Source organism: Pezoporus occidentalis, unplaced genomic scaffold (genome assembly GCF_034315485.1).
Source record: "Pezoporus occidentalis ecotype Australia unplaced genomic scaffold, CSIRO_AGI_Poc_V1 ctg54, whole genome shotgun sequence".
In the NCBI taxonomy this organism is placed as follows: domain Eukaryota; kingdom Metazoa; phylum Chordata; class Aves; order Psittaciformes; family Psittacidae; genus Pezoporus; species Pezoporus occidentalis.
The window spans coordinates 3,787,301-3,804,226 of record NW_026915877.1 but is presented as its reverse complement, the minus strand read 5'-3'; the positions used below and the strand labels follow the sequence as shown (position 1 = coordinate 3,804,226).

The following is a 16,926-nucleotide window of genomic DNA, read 5'->3' as shown; positions in this document are numbered from 1 at the left end:
GTTAACACCCTTTCGAGATATGTTAGGAAGATCCTTATCTGTGCAGAGCACTAGGCACTAGAGTTGAACAAGCCTGAGGAGACAGAGCTGGAACCAAAATAACATTTTCAAGAAACCAAGAGAACCTGCCGACAACTCATCTCTGGCACTGTTCATGTCACAGCCCCAAGGCACCTCTTTGTCCCATTTGCTGTCTTCATGAGGTGCATGAACAGGGCAAAGAATATTGAGAGTTCTGATGACAAGACACTGCCAGGTCCTCAAGGACCTGCTCCTACCTTAACGCAGCAGTTCAGCTCTCCCAGCTTGTGGATCCAAAGCAATGCTCAGGGAGGGCTAAACACAACGAAGGGAAAAAACGACAAACCAAAAACATACCATTAACAAGTTTGGGAACTATCTGCTCTTTTATTTGTCCATGTGTAAATTCTAAAACCAGTTGCAGCAATTCCTTTCAATAAACATTCATTTTGATAGCTACGGAACACTATATACAAATCAGATTTCCAGAGTAAAAACCGAGAACTCTCTCTGAAGGTCTCTGAGAAGCAGCAATGCATTCCACGCAATTAAAACTCAACATCATAAATTATTAACCAACATTTGCTGTAAGTCTGTACACAATATACAAAGAGATCTTGTCAAATTTATCCATTTCCAAAGGAAAGTCTTCTCTACAAAAGGAGAACTGCTGCAAACAAAGAATATGGGGAAAAGCCTGAGAGATTCTGCAAAGTCTCTTGCCTGTAAGGGCACATTTCATTATCAGCTTCTTAGTGTGATTCTTAGAAAAATACATGCAAAAATAGATGTCCCCTGGCTGTCAAATACCAGGCTCCTGGACTGTTGCTGGGGTATGGAATTAAGCACATATTATCTCTATACAAAATGGTGTGCTGAGAGATTGCTGCTCTCTGTCAGGGTTTCAACAGCTTCAGAGGAAGCCAAGAGGGGTAGCAGGCGAGTGGAGCCATGAGATCAACCTCTTACTGAGTACCACGAGTTTGTAGCAGTAAGAACACTTCAGATTTGAAAAAAGTAACTACTCTGTTGGTTTGGTTTCACAGTCTTTGCTATTGCACAACTTTGTCACGCTTTCTTTCACTACCTGAAAGAAATATGCATAGCAATACAATACAAATACCTCTAATAGGGAATAAGCAATCCCACAAATTACAACAACGAATAAAAAAAACCCCAAAACCCTAAAAGCAAAACAAAACAACCCACAAAAAGAAAAAAAAAAAGGGAGGGGGGGAAATCCCCCAACATGATATATTTTTCTGACATAAACGTTAAAAAATCTTTTATAGTACAAAATACACAGTTTAAGAAATAATTCACCAGTAAGAGAAGGGTTTGGGCAAAATTGTTGTAACAAAAGCCTCCTTATTTAGGAATGATATGCACCTAATCTGAACTTTCATGGGGTGGCGACTTCCAGCGAGACTGCAAATTCTTCATGATACAGTTTGTCATGCCAACAAGTTTTTCTTGCATCTCAAAAAGCTGGCTGCCTGAATAGCTGTGAAGGTCTTCAGTGCTCAGCTGAGCAGCAAGTGCATCAATCCGGCTCATCAGATCTGCTGCGGGATGGTCATTTGTATTCACGACAATGGGTTCAATCAAATCTGAAAAGGAAGGACAGCAGGGCAGGGCAGTCTGCTAGTCTGCATTTAAACCTAGGCAGAGTTACGTTACAGCTTCTTCTGCACTAAATAATATATTCAAGCAGTCTATAAAGTATTTGTCCCACACAAGAGCTTCTGACAGATGCAGCCCTCAGGACTCCACCCTACCCTTCTTTACCCTATGTACAATAAAACTAAGGACAGACATGAAAGTATTTGATTCAGATACTGCCAGTGCCAGACGAGTTATCCCAAGGGCCAACTCTGAAATCGGCAGCTGAGAAGTTACTGATCAGTTCTGTTTTCTAGGTAAACAAATGGTTCAGGTATCTTGTAGGAAGCACAAATGTCGGTTTCCTCTGAGCTACCAGGTCAAACTCCAAAAATACATGTGAGAATTCAAATGAAAAGCTAGGCAACCAAATCCAAACTGGGTATCCAGGGAATTAACCCCCTCCTCTTCCACTCCCTCCAGATGAGACACCACTGAACTACCTCTGCTTCATCTTGCTTGTTTTTGTGCATGCCCAGAAGCATAGCAGTTACTACACCATTAAACAGCTCAGGAGAGAACATGCTAGATTCAGAAACTTAAGTACTTAGAGCCCTGCCTAATTGGTTCTTTTCATGCTTATGCAAGCTTATTTAGAGAAAACCAGCATCCTTCCCTCAAAATATGTAGCAGGCTTTAAAAAGCCATTGCCACAGCATGTCATAAAGTGGCTACCTCAAACACCCATCTAAGGTGCTAATATCTGTAATAGTTAAAAAAAAATCAAATGGTCCCATTAGGAGAATGAAAGCAGCAATACAGCGGAAACACCCCAATCCTAAGCAAAACCCGGCAATATGTACCTGTTGCAAGTTTTTCTTCATCTACAGAAAGAGATTTATCTTCTATGTTATTTATGGCCTTTTCTGTGTCTTCAAGCACTGCCATTTCCTCAAATCCTCGAGATTTTACCTGAAGAATTTTTGGGAAAGAACAGAAAATGCATTTTCAAGGAAAAAAAAAATACATGGTGGGGCATATTTTAACCTCATAATAAATACAATCATTATTCCTGTTAATAATATTGTAGCCAAGTCTTCTGTACCTTCAATTCCCAGGTGACTGTGACAGGTAGAGGTTAACGTTTTAAAGTGCTATTTCTAATGGGGAAAAAAGCCTGTTATTCCTCATGATGGATGTTAGCAGTTCATTAGGCCAATACTTGCTTTTTGTGTACTAAAATTAAACTTTACCTGTTGCTCATGATAGCCTTTCAGAGCTCTTTTAACATTGGAAATTTTCGGAGAGCGGATGGGAAGAGTTTTGATTTCTGATGCTGTCAAAGTACTCAGATCACCCACTGTCTTAATGTTCTTTGCTCGAATAAGCTGCCCCAAGCCTCTGGCACTGCAGCAGGGGAGAAGGAAAAATGGATTATTATCTGGAATTCAAGTTCTTTCTGCCTGGCATGGTGGGCAGAAAGGAATCTTATATGAATGCTGGTTCACATTCACATAAGTGAAGGAAAAAACAAGATGCAAATGATGTCCTGGCTGCAGAAGCACACCCTTCTGCAGCTTATCCTACATCCATCAGTGACTAGCATTCTAAAGCCGACTCGCATTTAACAGGAGTGAAATGAAAAGGGGCTGAACACACTAGCCACAGCCGTTCTGAGCAACTCCCACTGCATGTCTACAATTTGTCATGATAAATTACCAAAATTCAGACTGTAACTCAAACTAGCTGAGCACCCAGCCTTTCTGCATTTGAAATGTAGGGTTTTTCCAAAATCTTGCTTCTCCTTCAGGACACCGAAAGCTCCAGCTGCTTTGCTGCAGATAATCACTAAGATCGGTCTGCTCTGTCATGTGAAGTGGAGAAAGCTCCCGGTGTTCCTGGGTATCAGCTTTTCATAAGATGACTTGAATAATTCCAAAACAGTTAAGTCTCTCCTTCACAAAAATAACCTCTTTCCTTTAAAAAAAAACCTGGCAAAAAGGTGTCTCCAAGTTATCACATTTTGCATCAGAAAATTTGGCTTTGTAAGTTTGGTAAGAATTCTGTTTCTACTGAACTGTCATCTTCAAAACCAACAATCCACTTACCATATGTTTGATGTAATCTGAGGTAAAATTACATCCACTGGTGCTTTGCAGCCAACTAAGGCAGGATACATGCGTTCCATGGGGCCAGGCAGTGACTCCTTTGTCATTTCTGTGATCTTGAATAATACAGAAAAAATATTAAATTGGCTATCACACAACTGAATATGGGAAAAAAATAGAAGAATACATGAACCAAAGCACATCTTACTAAACACTTCTTTGAGCTCTTAAATTTAGGGTTACGAGATCCTGGGGACAGAAATCCTTTGGTTGGAGTGGTAATATGCTGGGTAGAAAAAGAGGAAAAAGTATCTCTCAGGATCGCAGGAATTCAGTTAATGGTAAGATCCTAGCTACCTAGACCTCAGAGTGCCCTTGTCTTCAGAGAGTAACAGGAAGAATCATGCTAAATCAGTTATAGCTAAACCTTACATCAGCAAGGTTTCTTACCCATACTGATTCCCTGCTCTTACAATTGTAACACACACTAAGGCAACATTACCAATGACAAACAAGAGCTGTGAGTACTTGTGATATACAAGAGTAATACAATTTACCTTGGCCTGAATATTAGATAAAATTTTAAGACTTCGGGAAGATGGTGAAGAATGGGATCTAATGACTGGGCTTCTTCTATCTATGTCATCTGCCAGTCCTTCTTGATAAATTGGATTTGCAAAAGAGACTCGACGGATCTGTTTTTAGAAAAGAGAAGTAGTTTTTATAGCGTGAACACAAACCACCACACTCTGGGGAAGTAAGTCTGAGGAGACAGAACAGCTCCATTTGAAATAAGTCATTAACGTTCTTGAATGACACAGATAATGTTTCAGTGAGGACAGGAAGTGTGGCTTTCTCACTGCTGAAAGGAGCAGCACATGCCTTTTGCTAAACTGCTCAAACCGTGGTGGCAAGACCCTTATTACAGCAGCTCTGCAGTGATGTCTCACACTGCAGCCCAAGCAGCAGCCCAGACTTGGGCTCTGTTTTGAAAATGAAACTCCTCACCCTGAGCCCTGTGATGACACAAGCCTGTCAGGGCTTGCACATTCCAAAACAGAATTCTCTACGTCTTCAGCGTAACATCATTTACAACAAAAAATACAGTCAATAATTCAATGTATTTGAAACTCATTACACTCAGGTACTGTTACATGCCCTGATTATGAACCGAAGGAACTGCAAGCATCACATCATGAATCACATCGTAATACCTTATTAGGGGGTGACAGGGAATCATCATCTTGATTTCTTTTTACACCTCTCTTTAAAATACTTGTGGATGGAGAAGCTGAAGGAGACCAGGTGCAGCGGCCTTGCACACCATTAGGGCTTTCATTAACTACCGCTAAAGAATCATCATCTTCCAGCTTCTGAGGTGAATCCACAATGTTATTTTCTACTTCATCTCCTTTGTCCAAGACCATATTTTCAGGCACTGTAATTTCAGTTTCCTCTAATTCCTCCTTTATCTCTTTATCCTGATTAATACACATTTCTCCTACAGTATTCTCATCTGCTTCTTTATCGCCCCAACTGCTTTCTTGCTCATCCATGTGTTTTTTCTCAGGCTTGCTAACAACTAGTGCCTCAGGTATCTTCTCCAGCTGTTCATTCAGACTGGTTTCTTCTTCTTCTGTAGCTACTGGTTCTTCATTTTGATTCCCTTCAACCAGACTGCTTCCTCCAGGCTCCTCTGGCACACACCTGGACAGACACTGTTCAGTTTGGCCATCCTTATCAGCAGGTTCTTCTGTTTCTACTATGGGGTCAGTGATTTCACCTGCTACACATACTCGATTTTCTAGATCCTCCTCCATTACAGAGCTCTTTCCTTCCAGGTTATCCTCAGATGATCCCTCTCTTTCCAAGTTAAAGGCACTAGGTTCCTTAGGAAGATGCACTGGAGTGCTCATTGCACAGGGTGCCATGGACAACCTCTTGTCCAAATCTGAATTACTGGACAGCTCTGATGTATTGCCAGGCGTCTGAACTGGGGTGATTTGGGGCTCACTTGGTTCTGGAGTGTTCTTATTTTTTAATTCAGTCAATGACGTTACTTCTTGCCTTGACTTTTTATGACAGCAGCTACAGCTCTTTGGTTTTTTCAGCCTTTTGCTTCTTTTGTGGTGACACCTGGGTATTTCTGAAAAGGAAAGATCACCACCTGAAGCATCTGGTGTGGATACACATTCAGACAGAACAGTTGCTTGACAGTCCTCTACAACTGTTTGCTTCACAACGTCTTCACCTTTTTCTACTGCTTTCAAATCTGGATCAGCTACACACGGGTTGGTGACCGATTCCATCAGTGTGTGCCTCTTGTTCTGTTCCACATTCTTGTTCTGCACACCAGATGAATCTTTCGAGATGGCAGATTCCACAGCTTTGCTAGCATCTGTGGAAGTCACTTGGGTCTTCGGGTCACATGGTTCAGATGTCAGTGCAGCATCTGTGCTGACTTCACAGCTCAGCTCCCCTTTGCTTCCTTCCAACAGATCCTTTGTTTCATTTTTTTGGGAAGACACCTCACGGCTATGGCTTCCTGGCTGTAGATCTTTTAATTTACCTTCAAGAAAATCACTTCTATTTTTCACTTTGGCCGATCTTTTCTTCCTTGTGCTTTCTTCCTTGGCCTCAGAGCCATCAGCCTCTGAATTTTCTATGCTGGAAAGCAATCCTTGTGAAGCACTTCTTGTGTGGTATCGTGGGCGTTCCAACTTCTGACCTGCTGTACTTGAGCTATAGTCTTGACTTTCTGTGTCAGTCTTCGAGTTCTCTTCTGACCTAATAGCACTCTTGTCCACTTCCTCATCAGGGCCTGCTGAAGCAGGAGACTCCTCTGAGCTGCAGTCCTCTGCAGTTCTCTCAGGTAGGTTGCTTTCTTTATTCGTATTTTCTGTAGCCTTCCCAGAAACTGCTTTCTGCTTTTGGGATAAAGCATCTTTAGCCTGTGGTACCTTCTTTTGCCCAGGTTTTTCGTTGTCTTTACATCTGTCTCTCTTTTGGTGGCCATCTTCCTTATCTTGACTACCTGCTGTACCTTCTACAGTTTCTGACCGCCGTCTTGAAGAACGTCTTAGTGTTTTCTGACCAGAAGACACATGTGGAGCCTGACTGTCATCGCCTGTGACCTGGTCGGATGACACAGTCATCTCTGGGGGTGTATTTTCTTTAGAATCTGTATCTAATGTCTGGGTCTTTTCTGCTTCTGCTATCAGATCTTCAGCTCTTTTAATTTCTAGTTCTGTAGAATGGAGAACTTGGGACTGAGCAAGAAGACTGCGTTCCACGTCTTCTACTGCAGAAGACAGATTACTTTTTACACTTTTTGAAGCAAAAGACTCTTGTATGCTTTTCTCTTGTTCTGACCTGATTAATGACTTGGACTGCTGATTCCCTTGTTGATCCATTTTACTCTGTCTGCGAGTCAGCCTTCGTATTGCAGTAAATATTTGTTCTGTTTTTGTAGGCCTTTTATTTTCTTCTCCAGATTTTTCTGGTTTAGCACTAGTCTTTTCCTGTTTACCTGCCACAGAAGCACCTCCGGATGTCTCTGATACACCACTCAATGCTGAAAGGCTGAAGGGTCTGTTCTCTGAACTACCAAATTTCTCCAAAGTAATAAAAGACTGTCGTCGGCTTGCAGGCTGTGGTGTTCCAGAAATTATGTCACTTGAAGTTGAACTGTTGCTGACATTTGAAGTGTTTTCATTCCCTGATAAGAGCTCCTTTGAAGCTGCTTCCACAGTACTTCCTTCTGATCCCTCTCCAGCTGACAGCTCCTCCAAAATCATCCCACTTGTCTCCCTTCTTGATTCTTCCCCACTGTTTAAAGTTGAGCTCCCTTCTGGGTGAGCAACAGGTGACTTGTTCACACAAGCAGCATTCTCAAGAAGATTATCTGATTCATTGGCGCATCCTTCACTCTTTGCATTTTCTTCCTGTCCCAAAAATATAAACAGCAAATATTGTAGTTTGGCTATGGATAAAATATTTAAAAAACTGCCCCGGTGGGATAGAAAACAACAGAGCCAAAGGGGATTCCAAACCACCCTTCTTTCCAATACTTTGGTTATCTGTCCTTCAGTAGTTATGAAAGATAAAGACTGTAGTTTGTTGGGTTTTTTTTAAAGCTATTTAATCCCAAAACATGAAGAACCGCAAAACCGTTTTATGTAGGTTTTGCCAGATACTAACAAACCTACTACTCAAACAGGTTTTATGAAAATTCTGCTGTAGTTCACCTACTGTGTGTTCGGAACAATAGCTGCTTAAAGGCAACTCCTCTCCTAATGGGGATTAACAGAATCATAGAATAGCTAGGGTTGGAAAGGACCTTAAGATCATCTATTTCCAACCCCCCTGCAACTTACAATTTCCAAAATCTACTATTTAATCCCCTTGAGGCCCTTACAATTTCATGCAAAAGAAGTTCAAAATGTGGAAACTTAGCAAAGCTGTTCAAAGTGTGGTCTGCTAGAGTAACACAGAAATTAACATTAAGATTTTTAACAGTGAAAACAGTTCCAGAAAATCATCATGCATACCAAAACCCATCCACTAGGGAAAAAAGTGTTATGGAAGAGAAGGCAACAGTGCTGTGATTACTGAATCATAAGACATACAGCACCGGAGCAAGTCATAGTAAGTCTGTGCTGCAGCTCTGGAGTATTTCACCCCACTGAAACATTAGTCAGTGGTAGCACATAGACATGACTGACCATAAGTTCCCATAGTACCTGTAGGTGTGTAACTTAAATACATCCACACTAAATCTAATTATATAAATCCTCACATTTTGAATTGAAGTCAAAATGCATAATGATTGGCCCCTTCTGATTTAAATTATACAAATCAGAACACAGCTCAAAGAACCCTGATAACAGTATTGAATTCTCATCTGGTGATGAGAATGAAATACAAACCACTATCAGTATATTCTGCAGTCACAGAGCCTGTGTCAATATCATTTGGGCATGGAAAAAATAGCAGACGCCAAAGAAAGAGAAGATATTCTTACATGTTAATCAATACAGAGAAAGGAAATGATTCCTGTGAGCTAATACATTTGAGGGTACTTCTTTTTGTTTGAAGAGTTTCCAAATCAATCTTAAAACCATATCATGGCCAATAATAAAAGACTTATGCCATTACTTACAGAGCTACTAATATGAAGAAAACATCACCAGTATGGTTATTATTCTGGTATCTTAATTACTATAAGACAATGAGAAATTACCTGAGACTTGGTTTTAGTATCTTCTTTTGCATTTTCTATTAAAGATGATTTTTCCCTGAAATAGAAGTTACTTGAATTAGAAGTGCTGTAGAAAGGGGTACACCTCCAGTGTACACACTGGTCCCCTTTACTTACAAAGAATCTTCCTGGCTTTGAGTATACTGAGAAAATAAGGTAGTATCTTGTGATGCGTCCAAATTGTTGTACATAGCAGGAATACCAACTCTGAAACAAAACCAGAAATGGGAAGTCAGACTCTTTTACTGGAAAACTAAAAGGAGGGCAGGCTAGTGTAACACATTACATCATCACAAGAGAGCAGATGCTTGTATGAGGTGGACTGAATGTCCAAACCCTAAAGACCACTTGAACAGCAACACGCATCCCAGTAGGGGCTGCTGCACAAAGAGCAAGGGAATGTACGTGAAGTGTTCAGAGGAACTGAAGCCGCACACTCCACTCTCTGGTTCAGGCAGGAAAGATGCAATATTGCAACTGACTGACACAACCTCACACCCCAAATGGCACAGCAAAATGCAAAGCGGAATGAGGGCATGATTTATCTCCTTATTTCCAGACTGCTCTTGTCAGTTGCATTATTTTTTTTTCCATTTTGAACACGCTTTTGGAGAAAAATGCTGTGGTTGGGATCTCGCTCTGCAAAGAACTGATCCACGTACAGAATCTAACCAACTTCCTGTCAAGCACCGCTGTATGTAAGTTTTACTTACCCTGTTTTTTTGCTGCCTGAAAATACTCTGGGTATTATTTTCTTGCATTAAAAAAAGGATAATTCTAAACATCCCCTTGCAATTAAGATGAGTCTTGGGAATATCCTAATTTGAGATATGCTGCTGTCATAAGTTCATCTTTTCAATTTTAGAAGTCTTTCTTTCAGAGAAGGTAAAAAACTTTTAATTTCAATGATTTAAGAAAAATTACATCTTCCATTTCACATGGCAGAAGTTGTGACATAAAAATGCAAACTCAAAATTACCAAACTCCTAACTATTAACAGAGAGTATATTTAATCGAAATAGGAACAGATCAGAGAGTAATTTGGTTGCTTTAAAATAGTAAAGCAAATAACTTCGTTAGCTTTAAACTCTGTATGAAAGAGTAAGATTTAATTGCCTATAGTAGTCTGATACAAAAACTGAAATTCTGTCAATCTGACATACTCAGTGCAATGATATTCCACATTAAGTTTACAACAGAGTAAGTCACAGACCTTTTTGACCTAAGCACTTCTTTTTGATGTTCTGTCAGTACTCTTTCTTTTGTTTCTGGAGGAATATACACAAAATCAATGGATTTCTCCTCTTCCAGAAGTATCTCACTTTTAGCCTTCAAAGATGAAAATTCTAATTTCAACTACAGAAAAGAAAAAAAAAAAATTAGAAACAAAGCAGAGGAACTGGAAGTGTTTTTCTACTTCGGGTACAGTCATCCTAAACAGAACAGTTCTTAAATAACCACTATTCTTTCAGTGGCTATATAATATATATACACATAATATAAAAAATATTAACTGGCACAAATCCCTCATTAGGTGATGATTTTCTTCATGAGTGAGTTTTTGCCCCCCAACATTACTACTGAGGAGAGATGCTGCAGTCTCTCCTCCATGCCTCTAAGCACAAGCTCCTGCACTTTGACATCTTGAAGTTCAAAGCCTCTAAGATGGGAACATACCTCAATACCCTTGGGGGATATTATTTACTACTGTTTACTAAGTCAGCCATTCCTTAGGAATACAATAACCTATGCTCCCTAGTGTGTGTGACCAATTCAGAGCATGCAAGCACAGGTCTACCAGGACCAAGACCCACCTCGGGACCTGAATTCAGTCACAAATTGCACCCAGACCCAGGGGTGAACTTTGTATGTGGGTGCCATTCCCCATCCCTCAAGCAGCCCTCCATGAGACCTCCTTAAAACTCAGCAATCTGTAAGCTCAGCAGAGAATTTTAGCAGGAATACTTAAGTGTGCTATACAGCATAAGTTTGACAGAAAAATGTTTCAGCATCACAGAAGTCATTAGTTTCTACTGAGCATCTGCAGGAACACAGAGGACGTTCTGCTACAGAACAGAATGGATCTGACTCTCACACCCATCTGCAGACACCTCACCTTTGCAGATGTCACTTGCACATTACTAGATTTGTCTTGTACTTCATCTTTTTGTTCACTCATCTGTGCCAGTACAGAACCTCGGTTTTGACCCAAATTTGCTTCCATTCCACTTATCTTTGCATCCAGCTGTGAATTTTCCATCTATTCAAAAAAAAAGACACTGAAGGCATTGTATGGAGAGACCTCAAGCTCACAAACCCCTCCTGAGATGTATTAATTTCTTCAAGTAAGCCATCCCACACTCCCATTTTCCTCTAAATTACGTAGAGGACAACTTAAAAAATCAAGTCAAGCAAGTTAGCAGAGCCCACAATTTAAAATGCATAAAATATTATGGACCAGCTCAGTCTTCTGACAGTGCTTACTGTGCGTAGCTTCTCATTCCAAACCCGAGGCAAGTGTAGGCCAATCACAGAAAAAATCAAAACCGACTGTGCCACTACCTTATGAATGATCCCCTAGAGTTATATACAATGAAGCAACCAATGGGGTCAACAAAATATTTACCGCATCAGAGAATGGGCCACTGTATTCTTCGGCTCCCTCAATGCTTTCAAAACCAGGTAGCAGGAGTGGAATTTTCTTTTTGGCTTGGTTTAACACAGATCTGTTCAACAGAAAAGAACTTTAAACTTACAGAGGGATGGGGGAACAAGACCAGCAGTTATCCCTGCTTGCATGAAAAGCAGAATACAGACGGTGACTAGAGCTATACAAAGTCATTTGTACATAACCTGAGATCTGTTCCTTTAAAAATATATAAATACAAAAAACTATGTCTCTTACTTTAACTCTTCAGGGTATTCCAATGCTGTAGTCTTGGCGAATGTTGCATTCCAGAATTGGGCACACTGGTTGCGGATCTGTTTGCTCTTATGCTGAAATGCTACACAGAGCAACGGTGAAATCTGTTCCAGCAGTTTGCTATCATAAGAGCCAGTGCAGTGAGACTGTAAACACTGGATAACCTCGGCCAGGAGTTTTTCCAGCTGAGAGAGAGAAGAAACAATAGGGTGTTTTATTTTATTCAAGCTTTTCACACATTCACTATTTAAAAGTTTAAAACATTATTTAAAAATTATTATCCCATAGAACAGTATGGCCCGAAGAATAAAGTTTAAACAGCAGAGCACACAAAGTCTGAACAGGTGAGTTTAGTGGTCCTCCCCTCAGCTACATTTTTAGGAAAAAAAAAAAAAATAAAAACTCTGCCTTCAGTGTATTTTTAATTTTTGCTTAAAATACAGAAGGAATGGCAAAATTCGTGTCAGCCATTCCCCCCCCCCCAGCTATTTCTCCAGCAAATTTACCTTGTTGTTAAGATTACTGTATACTTTAGATACATCAGCAAGCCTGCCAAAACAGAAACAATAAAGTTTAGATTTTGCCATCTCACTTATCCCAAGATAAAAGAATTAAACACATCATGCACTCAAGCACTGCACACTGGTTTTAGTATACAACTCAATGAAATAATGTTATGAAACTACCCTCCCACTGGGTGATTAAAGCATCTCCTGATATGAACAGTTTCAAGTAAGCTCCCTTTAATGCTCCTGATACTTACATGCTAACATTAAGAGAAACTAGTGGTAAGACAGCAGTAATTGGTACAAACTTCAAATTAAAGGTTTTCTTATGAAGTAACTTCTAACTGCCTTTTGCTCTGAACCTTCTATCGAAACAATTTCCCAGGCCCCATAAATATCTGCATTAAAAAGCTGAAGTACTGCCTAAACGAAGTCATTTCACATAACTAAATCCCTGGATACACCATCCTGAAAAATGTGAGAAAACTGCATTTAGCAGTTCAGTTTATTAACCTGTGGTCTCAAACCTGAAGAGGTCCCCAAACCTGTATTTGCATGGATATGCTTTCATTCAACATTATACCTCCAGCACTTACTTCTCCCTTTTAATGATAATTCTACGACAATGCTCAAACCAAAGCAGAAGAGATGGGAGATGGAGAGAGATGGTGTTCAACTGAACCTGACATAGGAACAAGTAGGGTCTTGCCTATGAGACAGAGACTCCTGATGAATTTTAGGTTAGAGGTGGCAGCCCTGCTTCAAGTTTCAGTAAAAGTTTCAATGAAACTTATACAGATTGACTATCCTATTCCATCCTCTCATCCCAAACCCACAAAAGCTGCACTCTTTTCCTTATCCCAAGCAAAGTATGCAACTCTTGCATCAACAGATCAGAGACCACCTTCTGCCAGCCCCTTCCCACCAAGCCCCCAATAATTCCCCATCATGGCCTGGGAGGAAACATCTGTAACGATTAAAAAAGCAAAGCCACATAAGTAGAGCAAAGAGCACAGGAGCATTTCTCAGTATATACCTCTGCTTAAAAACTTCCAGGATTTTAGCGCGCATCAACTAATTATGATTTCTACATTTCCTACAAAACATTACACAGTTCCTGCCCACTAGAAAATACATCACTGTTAAGTATCTTCACTGCAGTGAAAATAAACAGCAGGCAGAAACCAACCACTCTGGTCATGCAGAGATGACAACAGATCCACTCTGAAGAGACTGCAGTTTTATCAACCAGATTTCCAGAAAGCCTATAGGTTTCCTTTGGTATACAACTAGGCAGGTTTGGGTTTGTTCCTGAAGACAAGCATTACAAAGGAGGCTGCTGCTCAGGCATTGGGGGTTTGAACCCCACTGAATCTCAGAGGCAGGCAGGGTTGTGCTGGGGGCTGTAATGCGACACGCTGCCTCACGCAGGTCAGGCTGCCCCTTTGCTCAGCCCCAGCACCCTAGGTTTACACAGCAATTGTAGGAAAAGGGGAGCTCTCAGCAGCTACCTGCCAGACACATCCTTTCTGTGGTGTGCGGATGCGATACGAAACCTGCACCTACCAGCTGGGCTGAACCTAGTGACAGACATGGTGCTCTCGAAGGTGAGGCTCAGCCAGAGCTGAATTAGTGCCAATGCCCTGAAACCCCCTGAGCTATATTTATTCGGATATATGGCTTGCCACAGACCACACGAAATTTCGCCAATATGCAGCAACACAATGAATCCAGACTTCCAACCATTCTTAAAATACTCACTTTGTTCTTTCATAACACACTGCCAGGGGTTTTGAAAAAATTGCAAACATAGTCCCAATCACTGAAGGCAATGAAACGTGGCTGATGATGTTGTGAAGAACAGCAATAATTGAAGGACCAACAGAGACCAATGTTTCTGAACAGATTTCTTTGGAACTGAACACATGGAAAGAGTTTAGTAACATCACCAGGAGTTTAAACAGAGAGGCAAGCTTTCCAAGGGGCTCCTTTTTCTTCTTAGACCAGTCTGTAGTTGTCTGTGGAGCTAACATTAAAAGAGTTTTAAAAATTAGGGGTTTCTATGTAACAACATGAATTACAACAAAGCACATCTGAACTTCCAGTCTACGTGAGAAACTGAACTCTGCTTCCCAAACTGTATCTACATATAATTTAAAACCAGACCTAATATTAGACATACATTTTTTACTGCATCATTTTATAATCCCACTACAGATATCTCCTATTCCTCTTATTTATACTTCTGCTTGGTCACACAAATGACAATGCTTTTAAGTGTCTTTAATGCCTACTTGCAAAGAGACAGCAACCATCCCACAGATACTAGCTGGTACAAAAATTCTGGAACAGCGGAAGAGGAGGGAAATGGAAGTACAAGTTTTAGTAGTTTATTCATTTTAAGTGTGGGCTTCAATTGTGGTTTTCCTCATCAGCACTTCCAATTAAATCATTTAATTCTTTCAGCAGTCCAACAGAATGTCTTATTATTTTAACAAATTCATATGGGGCAGAGAAATTATCAGTACTTTGAGTTTTATGCTGAATTATATTATTTTATAAATCATTTCTTCAGCTTTAGTAGCTGTAAATGGGAGTAGGGAACAAAACAAAGAACACTTCACATACAGTGACCTTTTGTCTTCTGTTAAACCTATTCTTGACTCTTTTATGCAAAGCAGCTTCAAATGTTACATCAAAGTTCATTGTCAGGTTTAGGCAGGTATTACATAATTAGACTGTGGATTATGTTCAAGCATTACTGCCTCAGATTACGACTGAACAAAGCAAAAGCTGCAGATTCCACATGCAAAAATGAAATCAGAAATGAAAATACCAAATCGAACTTCAGAAACCAGCTCTGTTTGACAGTGAACTGAGAACTGAAGTGGCCTCAACGTTTACATCCATTACAGATGCATTTTCTCAGGCTGTACAGTAACTGCTCAACAGCTCAACAAATAGGAAAGATCTGATACTCAAATATCCATACTGGGTGATATTTTTAGTTCCTTTTTATGATTTGTCAGTCCCTTCGGTGCTTAGATAGCATGGGTAGCATATACAGACCACTGATACCCTACAGTCATCACTTCCGCATCTACAACAACTCTTAATTTTTACCAACTCTGCAATAAAAGACACGGAAAACCCCAATATTCAAGTATTTCCTTACATTTATTTTTTGGTTGATATTTAGTATCATATGGTGCAAAGTTGATGCAGTCAGCCATGACTGATAAAATATGAGTGAGACCTTCCATCACTGAAATCATCTGAGGAGGAAACAGAAGTCATCAGCAAAGCCCAAAAGAGCAATGGTGACAGAAGAAAACATGCTGGCCATTCAGGAAAGCAATTCAAGCAGCTTTTAAATTTAAAAGTGGATGAAATCTGTCCACGTTATCAGGTAGACTCAGATAAGGTTACATTTTGAATTACACACTTTTATACAAGCTGAAGATTGAGTCTTCCTAAGATACACAAGTAAGACATAAGCACACAGACAATCTGAAGAAGCAAAAGTAAACATTCAGCCACAAAAAAGGGCTAGATTTAAGAAGGTGCACCAGAAGTATTACAGCTGAAGGCACCAGGAATCCAGCAAAACACATCACCAGATGTCAGTGTGCACTTAAGTTCAGTTACTGAACTTAAAACCTGATTTTCAGAGAAGTCACTGCAGGAATAACAATGACACTGTCACTAGCATTCAGGAAGCACAAATGCTTGTGGTACATGGAAAAAGATGGGCCAAGGGTATTTTTTTTCTTCACTCCATCATAAAATCTTCTAAATAATACAAAACTTGCTTTTAAAAGGAATATTGATAATGTGGCCCAAATAAAGTTTAGTTTCAATATAACTTACATACTGAAGCTTTAAGGTGTTTAAATTGAGCTTGCTTAATTATTAATTTGTGAAAACTGAAGCTTATATTTGGGACACAGCAGCATCCAAAGTAAGTTAGAATGCTGTAATCCAGCAAATTCCATTTCTCTTTCTCAACTGTTTCTCACTTGTTCTTTTCACAGTATTCTTTTCAAAAGATGGTCAACTTGGAAGCACAAAGGATGTTATGTTGCAAAGCTGATGTTCACTGACACCTATGGACACTTTATCGCCCCACATGATGTGGGCTTGCAAACAGGCAAGAAGATAATGTAAAGGCTCCTTTTTCAAAAGCTTTCTCCTTGATAACGCTTCAGAAGTAAAGTCTTTAAATTTTAGCGTACAAGGTTGGTGGTACCAGGAATATGGCAAGCTCTGCCCTCTGAAAGCTGCAGTGCTACTCTACCTTCCTTCCTAATCAAAGTGCCTCGTTTTGTGGCATTTGTTAATTCAGCCTGAAGTCACTTTATAAATACACACATTTGAACTGGACAAATAATATTTATCATGATGACATTCACTAACCATTTATACTTAAATAGTTAGAATACAAATCCAAAGGCTGCTTAACTTCTCTTTTTTTATGTTTTATCATTATTTTTACTCTTTTATATC

The 16,926-nt window shown here is 40.0% G+C and overlaps 1 protein-coding gene across 2 annotated transcripts in view; it reads right to left on the bottom strand.

The window, feature by feature from the left end:
• Positions 1-380: 380 nt before the first annotated feature.
• RIF1 (replication timing regulatory factor 1) overlaps positions 381-16,926 on the bottom strand; it is a 35,458-nt gene continuing 18,912 nt past the window's right edge. The window contains exons 20-36 of one of the 2 annotated variants that reach the window (XM_062637767.1): positions 15,596-15,695; positions 14,182-14,446; positions 12,421-12,463; positions 11,897-12,099; positions 11,618-11,717; positions 11,108-11,251; positions 10,205-10,347; positions 9,109-9,198; positions 8,974-9,028; positions 4,946-7,675; positions 4,289-4,426; positions 3,940-4,017; positions 3,732-3,847; positions 2,877-3,030; positions 2,487-2,595; positions 1,411-1,631; positions 381-1,108 (exon numbers count right to left, since the gene is read on the bottom strand). In XM_062637767.1, the coding sequence (XP_062493751.1) occupies positions 1,411-1,631; positions 2,487-2,595; positions 2,877-3,030; positions 3,732-3,847; positions 3,940-4,017; positions 4,289-4,426; positions 4,946-7,675; positions 8,974-9,028; positions 9,109-9,198; positions 10,205-10,347; positions 11,108-11,251; positions 11,618-11,717; positions 11,897-12,099; positions 12,421-12,463; positions 14,182-14,446; positions 15,596-15,695 (4,689 nt within the window). In that variant the 3' untranslated portion in view covers positions 381-1,108. Of the gene's footprint in view, positions 1,109-1,242; positions 1,632-2,486; positions 2,596-2,876; positions 3,031-3,731; positions 3,848-3,939; positions 4,018-4,288; positions 4,427-4,945; positions 7,676-8,973; positions 9,029-9,108; positions 9,199-10,204; positions 10,348-11,107; positions 11,252-11,617; positions 11,718-11,896; positions 12,100-12,420; positions 12,464-14,181; positions 14,447-15,595; positions 15,696-16,926 lie in introns of those variants that run through there. The other variant, XM_062637768.1, reaches the window with a different exon arrangement.